Here is a 13,431-nt window from a genome sequence, read left to right as displayed (position 1 = left end):
TGCGTGCAGAGCTGCTAAAATGTCCTTGCAAGGAATTGCTAATCCCTTTGGAAACCTCTCCTCTCCTCCAAGCACACAAGGCCCCTGTTGTGACAGTCCCTGAATGCTGGTTGGATCCTTCTTGAAGCTGTCCGGTGGACGACAAAGCAAGGAACAAGCTAGCTGGTTCTTGGGGAAGGGCTGCTCAACCTACCTGTGTGCCAGTGCCCTTCATAATCTCATCTGGAATAGCGTAGATCTTGTTCTCCATCTCTACTTTCTTGCTGCCATTATCAGAGACCTTGACTCTCAGCACCCGGAAGTTTGTGCCACCAAGGTCCAAGGCCAGGAAATCGCCTTCCTCTGCAAGGAGACCACAAAGAAAGAGATAAGATCATCTGATTCAAGCAGTAATGTAAACAAGAAAGGTAGCAGACACCTAGCACTTTTCAAATGTGTTCAGCTATTCACAGCCCATCTTTTAGCATCCACCAGGACTTAAACACTTGGGTGCATAAGTCCCCCTGCAAGAAAACACAAGAGACTAAGGAACAGGGGAGAAATCAGCTCTGGATAATCAGCTGGAAATCAGCTCCCTGGATAAATTCTTCCCTGCAAACCCCCAACAGCCCCCCCCCCCCCATTCAGGATCCCAACTACCAGAGAACCCAGCTGGGAGAGGAAACAGGCACAGGGGGACTTGGAGGGGAGAATCAGGGGTTCCTCCTCATCCCTGCATGCACTTTGGCTTGGCAAATCACCTTGAACCAGTCACTGTCTCTCAGCCTCACCTATCACACAATGTTGTTGCGAGGACAAAAGGAGGGAAAGAACTGTGTCCACGGACCCTGAGCTCCTTGGAGGAAGGGTGGTATAAAAATGTAGAAAATAAAAATAAAATGCAGCATTGGGATAGCATTTTTATAGAGAGAACATCTGCTTCCAGGCTGAAATGCTTGGGAGGACGCGCGCACGCGCGCGGAGGATGAACTTGTTTAATATTGCACAACATGGAAGTGAATACTCCATACAATACCACATTTTACACAAACAGAAATCAAAGCAAGTGCCCCAACGAAGGGCATCCCTCATCCTGCAGTTTTGTTGCAAGTGGCATCTATTACCTAAATAAAATTCATCTCAGAAGATACAACCATCGTGTTTATTCACATCTTATAGACCAACTTTCAATTTGGAGAAAAATGCACAAAGGGGGCAACAGTCAGAGTCTTGCAAATTCTGCCCCCCCCCCCAATGTCAGGAGCCCATCGAGCCCATTCACCAACACCCCGGATGTGCACAACTGCCTAAGAAGAAGAGAAACCGACAAACACTCTCAAGACAGATTTCCAGAGATAAATTCTGATGCCTGCCACCCATGGGAGTTCTGTGTGTGCGCAAGAGGCTAGTGTCCTGGCTGAACCCTTGTCTGTATCCTACAAAGTCCCAGGAGCCCCCCTTCCCCACTCCCTTCCAGAAGCCGTACATTCCTTGGCCAGCCTCCCAGCTCTGTGCTGCCATTCTCAAGATGCACCCAGAGCCTCTCTCACTTCTGGGAAGTGCTTTCCTGCTAACAGGAGGCCTGTTGCAGCCCACGAGGTCCTGATGTTGCAAGTGCAACATGTAAGCCAAAAACTACAGCTCAAGTTACTTGCTTAACACACTGGCCAAATTGGCAGGCACTGCCTTTGCTCCAGTGCTTGCCAGCTGGCCTGCACCCAGGCCCCTTGCATCTTGCTTCCAGGACAAGGGGGACAGGAGCAAGAGCAGGGGGCATTTCTGACCAGCCGTCAGTGCTTAGTTCCAAACCACGAAAACCCAGTGTCAGACACACAGGCCATGACTGTCCAGAGTGCTCGTCCATCGCAAGCCTCGTCATCTTCCTCCTGTAGTCAAGTGTGTTCTTTCTCCCCCCCCCTTCCCCAGTGCCAAAATGCCTGCCCCTCATCCACACTGCTTACTGCTCATCAGAACTCTGTAAAGCACAGATCCCTGTGCTGATCCCTGGAGAAGGGGGGGGATGCATCCCTTTAAAATCACAGTTTAAAAAACTGCTTTTTACTGTTATAGAGAGACAGTCCTGCAAGTGACTACAGGTATAACCTAATTATCCTCAGTTTTTTCTATCTCAATGTGATGAGAAGTCCCTTTACATTAAAGGAAAACAGTCCTTTAAGAGGCTATTCTTAAATAGCCTCATTAATGCAAGAGAGGCTAGCCACTGCATCAATCATTCTCTCTCCAGGCACAAGGCAAACCCCTCCCCCCCCCCAAGCAGGAAGGCTAAATGGCAGCGATTATCATCTTTATTCTTTCCCTCTCACTTCGGCTCCTGGTGAAGGGAGGGATTGTTTCCTCCTAGTGAAGCGGAAGCATCTGGAGAAAGACCGGAAGAATCTGGAGAGAGACCGATGGCCTCTGTGTGCATTTCAAAAGGTCAGGAAGGCTGTTCTTAAATCACTGGAGCAAAGGGACCTTGTTTTTTGTATTGATTTGCTTTAGTGCATTTTTTGCCATCCACATGAGTTCTGGGAATGGAACTCTCTCAAAGAACGAGACTCAACCTGTATACAAGTATTTGTGACAAAATAATGACGCTCCTAAGGATTCCTCTTTGAAAAAACTGCTTCACATATACCTTGGATGAACCCCAAGTTGAAATTAAGCTGCAGGTACTGCCCTGGAAATAAGATTGAGGGATTCAGTGACATGGGGGAAGGTGGCCAGAAAGGACAGGAATTCATGTGGCTTCCTCTTGATCTATTCATGCTGCGCTTTGATAATTGAGAGCGCTTTACTTTCTCTCACTAATCCTCACAAAATCCTCAGTGATCTCTGTACTCGTAACCAACCTAGGGCCCAATCTATCCAACTTCCAGTGCCAGTGCAGCCCTCAGGTAAGAGAACAAATGTTCCCTTTCCTTGAGGAGGCCTCCATGCCTGTGGCCCCACTGCAGGACGCTGCACACATCCCATTGGAATGGCTGCATCAGGTTGGATAGAATTGGGCCCTTGAACAGGTGCAACCCTATGCAGGTCTTTCAGTTCCGCAGAACTCTGCCAGAAGCTCTTTTGCTAGCCCTAAGACAGAGGATGGTGATGAAGCAGGGTTACCAAAGAGGGCAGCAAGCATACTAATCATTGCAATAATTTCCTCCACGGTTCCATTCTCGGAGCCCAGCAAACCAAAAGAGAGAAAGTATGTTTACAGGAAGCATTCCATTAAGGGCACATGAGGTTCACAACCCATGACGTCCTGAAGCTCAGGGGTGGGCGGAGAGCCGGTTTGTGAACAAATAAAAACACTCTATACAAGTGTTTCTCACACTATGGAACAGGACCCACTAGGTGGGTCGAGAGCCAATTTCAGGTGCTCTCCATTCATTTCAATAGTTTATTTTTAACATATTAGACTTGATGCTACCATGGTATGTGACTGCATTTGGGGAAATGTTGCACATCTGCACTTTTAACAGGCTACTCTGTATATACTTTTAACAATAAAAGTAAATGGAACTTACTCCTGGGTAAGTGTGGGTAGGATTGCAGCCTAGGATTCCTAAAAATTTTCCTGCTTGACGATGTCACTTTCGGTCATGACATCACTTCCAGTGGGCCCTGACAGATTCTCATTCTAAAAAGTGGGTCCCGGTGTTTAAAGTGTGAAAACCACTGCTCTACACTTTCTTATCAATGCTGTGATAATCAGCCTGCTTTCATGCTTATGGAACTGCTGCAAGACCACCCACTGCCTGAGTAAAACCATGCAGCACACAGAAGGATGAATGGCTATAATCCAGGATACATGAGGCTAGAGACACAGGATAAGGTTTTCATTTTATTCTAAAGAGCGCAGAAAGGAGCTTGAAAGACAGAAAGCTGTTTGCAGTGCATGCCCTAACTCACCACTGTCCTTCACCTCTGGACCAACTGGTTTGGCAGGTTTTTCCATTGCTACAAAAACCTGCAGAACCTCTTTGAGCAGAAGCACCTGACCAACAGAAACAGCATGTGTGTACACCATGGAGGGCAAGGCCTTCCAAAGGACTTTCAACTCTCTTAAAAGTATTTTCTACCTTTGGCTTGAGACTCTTTGGTTCTTAAATTTGAAAATAGTGGAGGTCATTGGAGAGAGACAGGATTTGCCAAAGGCAACCCTCACCTTTAAAATGCCCCAATTTGTGAGTAGGAGTCTTCAAATGACTGCCATCTCAACCTGTTAACACAGAGGTTCTCACACATTTAGCACTGGGACCCACTTTTTCAGAATGAGAATCTGTCAGGACCCACCAGAAGTCTAATATACAAAAAATAAAATATTGAAATGAATGGGAACCCACCTGAAATTGGCTCACGACCCACCTAGTGGGTCCCGACCCACAGTTTGAGAAACACTGTGTTAACATATTTAAAGAGAGAAGCCGTTTGGCTTTTTTTTAATTTTTTAACAAAATCTCAGGGATACAATGGAAAAAAACTCTGGATATGCTCAGTAACCTTCTCACTTTTTATTCACTCACATCTTCCAGAGATTAGTTTCAGCAAAGAGAAGCAGTATCTGGAGCTCAACCCTGGCTCAAACTAAGTCCCATTTTTGTAGGGTTTTTACCTGTTCCATCTGGAGTGGACCTCACAAATGTTGGCAGCATTTTCACTGCAGCTGTAGGGTTGGTTTCTACCCCAAGCCCCTTCTCCATTTCTTTCCTGAATCGAGCTGAGATCTCCTGGAGGGTTTCATCTGAAAGCCGCATGTGATAGAGGTACCTGTCAACCTGAATGTGGGAAAGACAAGCAGGACATAGGTGAGGCCACTTTCATATTTGAAACAAGTCAGAATTGAGGCAGCAACAAAAGAAGGTGGGGTGTCAAACAGGTAAAGTGCCAAAAGGAGAGATGCATTTATTGCACAGCTCTGCAACTGGCCAAAGTATTGTTGCTCCAATCCAGACAGTACCAGTTCAATGGACATTTGGTTCACAGATTGGCTTACTCCAAGTAAGCCACTTTAGCTGAAATACCTGCAGTGAGAACATGCCACAAGAATTCAGGAAGAGGCAGCTCAGGCTCGTATAAGTAGCAGTTAGGTGGATATTCCACAATTTTTCCCGTCTTGGGGTTCCCAAGCAGCCTCCTACCCAGGCACTGACCAAACTTAGGCCTGCCTGGCTTCAGTAAAGGTGCTAATCAAGCAGCACCACAATGTCTGCTATTATCTCTAGCCATTAGCTGGCTGCTTTCGTTTTGCTGGGTTATCTCTGCAGAAGCGCGCGTGGCCTCTGGGACAGCAAGTGCCTCAGGAAGAAAGTGCCAGGTAAGGCACCGCGAGTTTAGCCTCAGCAAGAAGAGAGGGAGAAGGCAAGTGGACCTCTGAGTTTTTGGAGGAGAGGGAGGACTCTGAGTTGTGAACAGGAGAGGAGGAGGACGAGGAGAAGGAGATGGTAAGTGTACTCCTTCTAACTCCTTGTCTTTCTAACTTTTGTCTTCTAACCTTAAATCAACATTGAAATTTAGCTTACCTTCAGCTTAGCTTTACCTAAGTTAGCACCTAATCTAACCAGAAGGAGGGAGTTTAAGGTCCAGCAAGTTGGGGCACAGGAGCTAGGTGAAGGCAATAAAAATATAAACATGAGTGAGTACATAGGTCTACTCTGAGCAGGAGCAGAGTCCTACTCGTGAGTAAGGGCCCAAGGTACAGGCACTTGGAAAAGTAGGACGATAAAGTAGAAAGCAAGTTTTTCTACGTTGTTTAAATATACTTAACCTATACTTAACCCAAGTTAAACTTAATCCAAGTTAGAACATAATCTAAAGGTTCAGTAAATTGGGACACAGGATCTAGATGAGAGCAATAAATAAATAAATAAATAATTTAAATAAAGGTACACACTTAGTAAATGAAGGAGGTGTAATTTAGATAGGAAGCTAGAGCCCAAACTAAGCAAAGAAGAGGGTAATAGGGGGAGAAAGTACACTCAGTGTCTATTTTATAAACAGGGCAAAAAAGGATTTAAACCTTTAGTGTGTAAATTCTGCCAAGCCCGAGAAACTCTTAAACCAGTGCAGTTTAAACTCAAACAAGAAGCAGCTTGAGGTTAAAAAACAGTCCAGCCTAAGAGAACTGAATTAGGGGCTAGTAGTTGGCAACCTTCAGTCTCGAAAGACTCTGGTATCGCGCTCTGAAAGGTGGTTCTGGAACAGCGTCTAGTGTGGCTGAAAAGGCCTAGTGTGGCTGAAATTAGGGGGTAAGAACCTAGGAAGGGCCCGTTCCCAGCCAGCCAGGGCAATATAGCTTAGCATAAACGTAGCAATTTAGCCTAGTCATTGTCCGTTAGAAGGGATAAGAGCCCCATTAGGCAAATCCAAGCACCCCATTCAGGAGCCTACAGAGTAGATTAGGCCCATCAGCAGACTTTTCTCTTCCTGATCTTTTGTAATCACACCTGGGAAGACCAGCCCCCTTTCAACCAGCAAGGAGGTAGGGAGGAGGAGCTAGCTAGGGGTATAAAGCTAGCGCCTGCCACCGTGTGAGCCCTCTGCAGAAGCGCGCGTGGCCTCTGGGAACCCAGTGCCTCAGGAACAAAGTGCCGGGTAAGGCAGTTTAGACTCAGTCCAGTTCAGCAGCAGGGTGAGGCCAGGCTGCCGCCCTTTCTCTTTCCTTGAGAAGAGGGCTGCTAACCAGTGAACGGTTTTTAAATACTCCTAAACAAACAAAAAAACTATGCAGTCAGACAGCCAGCAGCAGGGTGAGGGCTATCCAGTGTTTTGCATTGAGTGCCACATGTATGACTATTTGCCTCTGGGGCATAAGTCATGGGTGTGTCCTCATTGCAAGGAGCTCCAGGGTCTCAGGGAACACGTCCACTCCCTTGAAACCTTGGTGGCTGACCTGGAGAAGCAGAGGCAGGCAGCGAAGGACCGTGGGGAGACTTCCGGGGACAATCAGGCTTCGTCCCAACCTCAGGCGTGCAGCTCTTCAGTTGCCTGGGTGGGAAGTCTCGGGGCTGGGACCATTTGCTGCGGGAGCTGAATGCAGCCATTGCTACCACACTGGCTGGAAAAACGCTCCGGCATCCAAGAGCACAACCTCCTTTTCATCATCCTTTATTGAAGCCTGGCAGACACCTGCTGCGGCCAAGACTGCCTCATGAGTAACTAAGACATTTAAGCAGCGGCTGCCAGCACATGGCCTCCAGGAACGCTTGTTTAATTACCCAGGTCTGGCTAAATTAAAATGCAATTCAGATATGAAAGACTTAAAAAGAAGTGCCAGAAAATTGGCATCCAGGGGCCACCAATTTCCACTTGACTTAGTGACCCACACCAGGCCTATAATTGCTGATGCGACCCATCACCACTGATTTCCCCCCCCCCCATGGCTTAAAAAGGAACTGCTCCTGCTTGGCCCTGTGTTTGATTGCATTTGAATTATGCCCATTAAGCAACCTAGCAAATATTTACTTAATTTTGCAGTTAGTTCCATTCTGCAAATCCGGGTTACCAAAGAATGAAGCCACCTGAGACAATGACTTGGGGAACAGCAGAGGAAAATTGTGACAAATTTTCCGGGGTGAGTGACGGGCTGTAGAGCAGAGGCCAGCAAGCAGTCGCTTGGAAGGAGAAAGGACGAGGACTCCTACAAAGTCACCCAGGCCCTGCATTCACAAGCTGGGCATCGTACCCAGTGTTCTCTCTCCTCCTGCACAGAAGATCTGGGAAACCTTTTCCTGCTGCTAGGAGCCAGTATCAAAGTGTGAAGCAACACATTTGCACACCAGTTCAGTTGACCTGTCCAACATGAAGGTGCTGGGCTAACTGGACACTGAGTATTAAAGCTCTGCACAGTCAGTCTCTGGGTACATCAACAGCACAGACTGAAACTGCTGAAATAGGAACCGGCTCTCCCCAGGGAACCCTGGGCACTGCAATTTTCCCATAGGGGTAAACTGCATTATTCTTGCCAAACTATAATTCCTCACAAGTCTATACCTTTATTAAGGCCAATAAAATGGCATAAAATAGTCAGCAAACTTTAGAAATCAGCTGGGTGGGGGAAGGAGAAAAAAAGCTGGTCATGATGGCTTGGAACCTTCTCCCTCATACCTTTCACCCTTTCTCCCCCCTTTTCTTTAGAAGAGAAAGGGGCTTTAAATCCAGCCTGAATACTTCTGGGAAACTGAAATCCTTGGCTCAATACTACAACATTTTAGTAGATGCTACGCTGCATCTGTGCCAGGGTAGATGTCACACACCACAGTAGAATGTGGTTTGGGATATTTTTTTAACTATCTACCTCCAATGTTTATATACTTTCAAAAATTCTCAGGTGAAACCCTCACAATTAAAGTAGTTATTAAATTGGCAGAGTTTTGCAGTGTAGATGTGTCATTGTGACACTTTTCTTCCCAGCCATAAAAGCAGAAAATAGGAGGAGGGGCACCCTGCAAGAGAGAGTCAAGTTCAAGATTCTCCAGATTCCAGATTCCATACATAGCAATTCCACCGAACCAGCAGGAAGAGATTCTGCTTTGTCACCGCAGGTCAGCTCAGGCAATGTCCCCAACTGGCTTCCTTCCAGTAAGGAAAATCCTGAACATGGGCAAACCCACTCAGCTGCCCAACAGGTAAAGCAAACACAAGACAAGACCAAGAAACAGATTGAGGACAAGGCAGGAGATCTGGAAGGGTGATTTACACCCCCAGAATCAGGAAGTCAAACACTCTCCAACGCACTGGGGGAAATCCCCATACTGGCAAACGGAGTAAACATCAATGCATGAGGTACGCTGCAAGAGCCAACCTGTTCAGCAGGTGTGTCCCAACATGCAACTCGAGTGTAGAGGCAGGATAGCAGCATGTGGTGCAGCAACATCAGAATTCCATACCAAGTCAGGCCAGCACAGCCCCCCTCCAGTACCCCCCCCTGCCACTGCCAGCCACCTGCTTCTTCTTACTGGAAATGCCAGGGATCAGCCCGGGGAGCTTGGGCATGCAGCACAAGTGTTCAGTTGCCAAGCTATTGGCCCCAGGACCAAAATACTTCTGGAGCCCTGTCTAATTCCACTGTTGCCTGGGGAGGGGGAGGTTTTGCCCCAGCTCTGCAGAGCCAAGGAAATACAAGCTGAACCCTGTGCCACAGCTTGATCTACACAACCTCCTGCTCCTTGCAGCCTCCTTTCAACAGACCCTGCCAGGGAGCTGATTGCCAGGAATTCAGAGACCCAAATGCTTCTGTCCTCTTGGAAAGGAGTGTATGAAAGCCAGGCAATTCATGCCAGGTGCCGCTAACAGACCCGCACCTTTCCTCTGTACCTGGCTACGGATGCAAATGAACAGCCATGGGGGGGGTTAAATTACTCTCCAAGGCCAATCGGGTGGATCAAGCAGCTTTTGCACTCAAATGGATTCTTGCACATCCACTGCAGAGACTTCAGAACACATGTGGATTTCCCTTCATGCCAGGTACCAAGAATCACAAAGGCACACACAGCCTCACCTATGGTCTTCTGGAGACCCAGACTTCAGTGTGTGAACCTGAATAGTAGCAGGGTGTGGAGGGGGGGGGGTAAAGGTTTTTAAACTATAGCACTTCCTCAAGTCCTCCTCCCTTCATAACAAATATAGAAAGAGCGAGGAATTTCACAAGTGACAAACAGAGAGCAAGTCAAATGCCCTGCAAGCCACACACTAAGGATTCAGGCCTGCTCCATCTGCTGATCTTCCCTGCAGGAAAAAGGAGTTCTGTGGATCCTCTTTCTCAAACAGCAGAACTGCTGATGTGGCTGTTGGCAGATCTGGGAAAGACAGACAAAAAGTACACATCCAGGGCCCCTCTTAAAGGCCAAGGGCCCTGCTCTGCTGATAAACCAGCATTTTTGTTGTTAACCTTGCACTGTTGCCCCCTCGCATGTACGCATGACAAGTTTGTAGAGTAATCCTCCAACCTATCTAGTTGGCATCCTTCAGTCTCGGAAGACTATGGTATTGCCCTCTGAATGGTGGTTCTGGAACAGTGTCCTCTGCAGTGCGCAAAGCCTGGGTACGGTAGATATGGAGGATAGACTGTTACCCATTCAGCAAATCCCCCCTCTCCACGTCGCCGAAATGGTCCAATGGAAAGGCAGAGGCCAACACGGTTGGTTCCAGCGGCGTTGCAAGAGTTGCCAGAGTGTGACTGTGTTCAGTCGTGAACTGCCTCAGGGACTCCAGCTCTGGATTTTGCCTCGAGGTTGACTCCTGAAGCCTTTTCCATAACTGGATGTGGCCACAATGCAGTGGAGGTTTGAGGTCAGAGTTTTCCTTCTCTCAGATGAGCTGCCTTCCCAGGCTGACGAGTCCCATCTACCCGGTGGCTGTTTAGTCGCCTCTTATGACAAGTACAGCCAAACTGAGGGCCTATTCTTATCCCAGCCCCCAGGGGAAGAATTCTCCAAACAGCTCCCATAAGACCAGCTTCTGGGAAATCAAATGGAGTATTTGATTTGTGGGAAAGATGTGGAGAAAAACGGAAAAAGTATTTTCCAAGTTCTATGTCTTGGCACTGCTTCAGACAGGCAACCACCGACACACCATAGAGCCCTGGGCCTCCAGAATTCAAAGGGGACTATTGACCCTACTGGGTCATATGGAGGGACATCAGTCAGAGAAACCACTGGTTGGGGTCACTGCACCTTCATGCTTTGGGGACAGCATCCTACCCAGGCAAGAAGGTACAACACACACCAGTTGCCCCAACTGCAGCCAGAGAGAGAGAGAGAGTCAGTTTTTGATGTTCTGGTCCACATTAACTACTATTATCAGCATTAGTTATATTTCTGGCTGGACCTTTGTCCAGGGAGCTCAGGGCAACATAGTGGCGTCACTAGGATTCGCATCACTCGGTGCGGGAGGTCTGCGCATCACCCCATGCAATGGGCGGGGCAATGCCCCAGGTGATAGGTGTGATGATGTGCCATTGCCCCGCCCCCACTGGTTTTTTGGCTGTACCTTTTGTTAGAACACAGATCTTTCAATGTGGTTTGTTTCATTGCATTCTGCATGAAATTACGCATTGATTGATATATGATTGTCTTATTCCTCCAAACTCTGATTTTAGTGATTTTGAAAACTTGTAGTCTCACACACACACACCCGTGTCAACTTACTAACACCTTATTGCAGCAGTTCTCAAACTTTTAGCACTGGGACCCACTTTTTAGAATGACAAGCTGTCCAGAACCCATTGGAAGTGATGTCACTGCCAGAAGTGACATCATCAAGCAAATTAAAATAAATAATTATAAATAATTAAATTAAAATAAAAGAAATAATTAAATAAGGGGGAGCCAGTCCTGTTCCACCAAGTGAATCTACTCTGAAGTAAGTCCTATTGTGGTCAATGGAGCTTACTCTGTAGTCTACCTGCAATAGCAACCCCCCAAAAAGAATCAATGAGATTTCCAGCCCTCCCACTGCCCTGTTTAAAGTTCTATTTCGGGCACATCAGAATAAAGACCCTCCTGGCTTTGCAAGTGCAAAATAGAAAACTTTCCCCTTACCATTCAAGCCTCTTTTTTTGTCCTTTTTAGTGGAGGGGGGGGGAAGAGAAGAGGCTGCCTTCTGGAACATATGTTGAGCTTCATCGGATCGGGACCATTCTGGTGTCCTCACATTTTCCTTTGCCTGGCCTGACCACCAGCCAAGGCTCATCTGCCTACTCATGAGTAGACACAGCCGTGAGGCTGCTTTGCTTTCCATAGGGCTGGGAGGGAGGGACCTCCTTCTCCCTTTTGTGTTTTTGGGGGCTGCATTCATTGGATCAGGACCATTTTGACATCCTTGGAGTCCTCTCAGCCTGCCCTGAGTCTTCCCAGTCCTTGCCTGGACTAAGGTAAGTTCACCTACTCACGAGTAAACGTAGCCACGTGGCTTCGTTTCAGGCTCAATAGACGCAGCTGGGAGGGAGGCAGGGACCTCCTTCTCAGGTGTTTTTGGGGGCTGCATTCATTGGATCGGGACCATTGTGGTGTCGTTGGATTCCTCTCAGCCTGCCCTTTCCAACGGACTATGGCAGGTATGCCTACTTGTGAGTAAACGCACGATACAGCTCACTTTCACATTCCATAGAGCTCCATCCATTTTTTCTTTATGGTTTTTGGCCATAACATTTGAACGAAAGGAGCTATTGCAGTTCTGTTTTTGTGCATTGCACTCCACTGGCCATTCCGCATCCAACGGTGTATGGCACAATGGGGTAGCTCCGCAGGCCGTGAAGTTAGCGCGTCACCCCCCCAGCGTGTCACCCGGTGTGGCACACAGCCCCCACACCCCCTAGCAACGCCAGTGGGGCAACAGACAAGATATCCCCCCTCCCTCCTATTCCGCCCTCACTATATTCTGCAAGGGAGGCTAGGCAGACCAAGTGACGAGCCCAGGTGAGCTTCATGACAGAGTGAGATTTGAAGCTGGGTTTCCGTGCTCCTAGTCCGACACCCTCGCCACTACCTGACACTGGATGTCATGTGCACAGCCAGGCCTAAATGCCTCTTGCTTGAACACTGTGGTTTTATTGCATCAACTTAGTGAACCTCAAAGCTCTTTGTAACTTTTGGTTTTGGCTAAGGTGAGCTGCCCCAGTTCTAAAACCCACCCTAAAACCCACCCTCTCTCGGAAAGGCAAACCACCTCCAAAGCCCATGAGATCCTGATTGGTGCTGATTGTGGCCGGAATCCAGAGTTCACCTCTCCTTCAGCTGCTCAAGGACAGAGGCACTGCCTGTTCTCCAGCTGCTACAGGCCACGTCACCAACTACCAGCATTGTGTTTCAGGTGTGCAGAGCTATTATTTCTATCAATGCTGGAAAGCGCTGAGTGCCTTGGGAGCAGCGCCAAGGGCCTTCAACCCACGCCATACCCCAGCAAGGGCTGGAGAAGCTGAGTACCAGGCAGGATTAAGCTGCTTGCAGCACGAAGACTAAAGGCGGACTCTTCTGATCTTTCTGCAATGGGGCTGAGTCAGTCTCCTGCTCGGCTGGGTTCTCTCTCCCATCACTAGCCAACGCCCTCATTTTATGCTACAGAGAGGATCTCTGAACTGAACTTGAGGAGTTCAGAGCCTATTACCAAACGGAAAGCTGCTAGCTGCCAAACGAATGTGTCACACCTTTTACAGGAATACTCCACTCCAGAGAATTCTTGGCACCAAAATCCAACACTGGGGCAGAAACTGTTCACACAGTACAAGCCTGCACAAAGGCAGCTGCCCAGGGCCACAAGCTCCTACAGGTCACCAGAGGACAGGCATGGAAAGGGAAAAAGCACCAGGCATCGATCTGAGGGGGCTTCAGAACAGGCAGCCTTCCACAGCTGTGTCTCTGCCCTGATGCACATTAAATTCCAGGCTTTCAACCAAGTAGAGATTTCTGCTGAGAGATTTTCCTTAAACTCGCTTCAGTCTGAGAAGCTGGGCAAATTACA

At 47.9% G+C, this 13,431-nt stretch overlaps 1 protein-coding gene across 1 annotated transcript in view; it reads right to left on the bottom strand.

Moving 5' to 3' along the window:
- Positions 1–13,431, bottom strand: part of LOC136662153 (hexokinase-2) — a 55,221-nt gene that overhangs the window by 28,727 nt on the left and 13,063 nt on the right. The window contains exons 2-3 of the mRNA XM_066639219.1: positions 4,589–4,751; positions 194–342 (exon numbers count right to left, since the gene is read on the bottom strand). Of these exons, the coding sequence (XP_066495316.1) occupies positions 194–342; positions 4,589–4,751 (312 nt within the window). The remainder of the gene's footprint in view (positions 1–193; positions 343–4,588; positions 4,752–13,431) is intronic.

This window comes from Tiliqua scincoides, chromosome 11 (genome assembly GCF_035046505.1).
Source record: "Tiliqua scincoides isolate rTilSci1 chromosome 11, rTilSci1.hap2, whole genome shotgun sequence".
Lineage (NCBI taxonomy): Eukaryota > Metazoa > Chordata > Lepidosauria > Squamata > Scincidae > Tiliqua > Tiliqua scincoides.
This window is presented reverse-complemented; position numbering and strand designations above follow the sequence as displayed.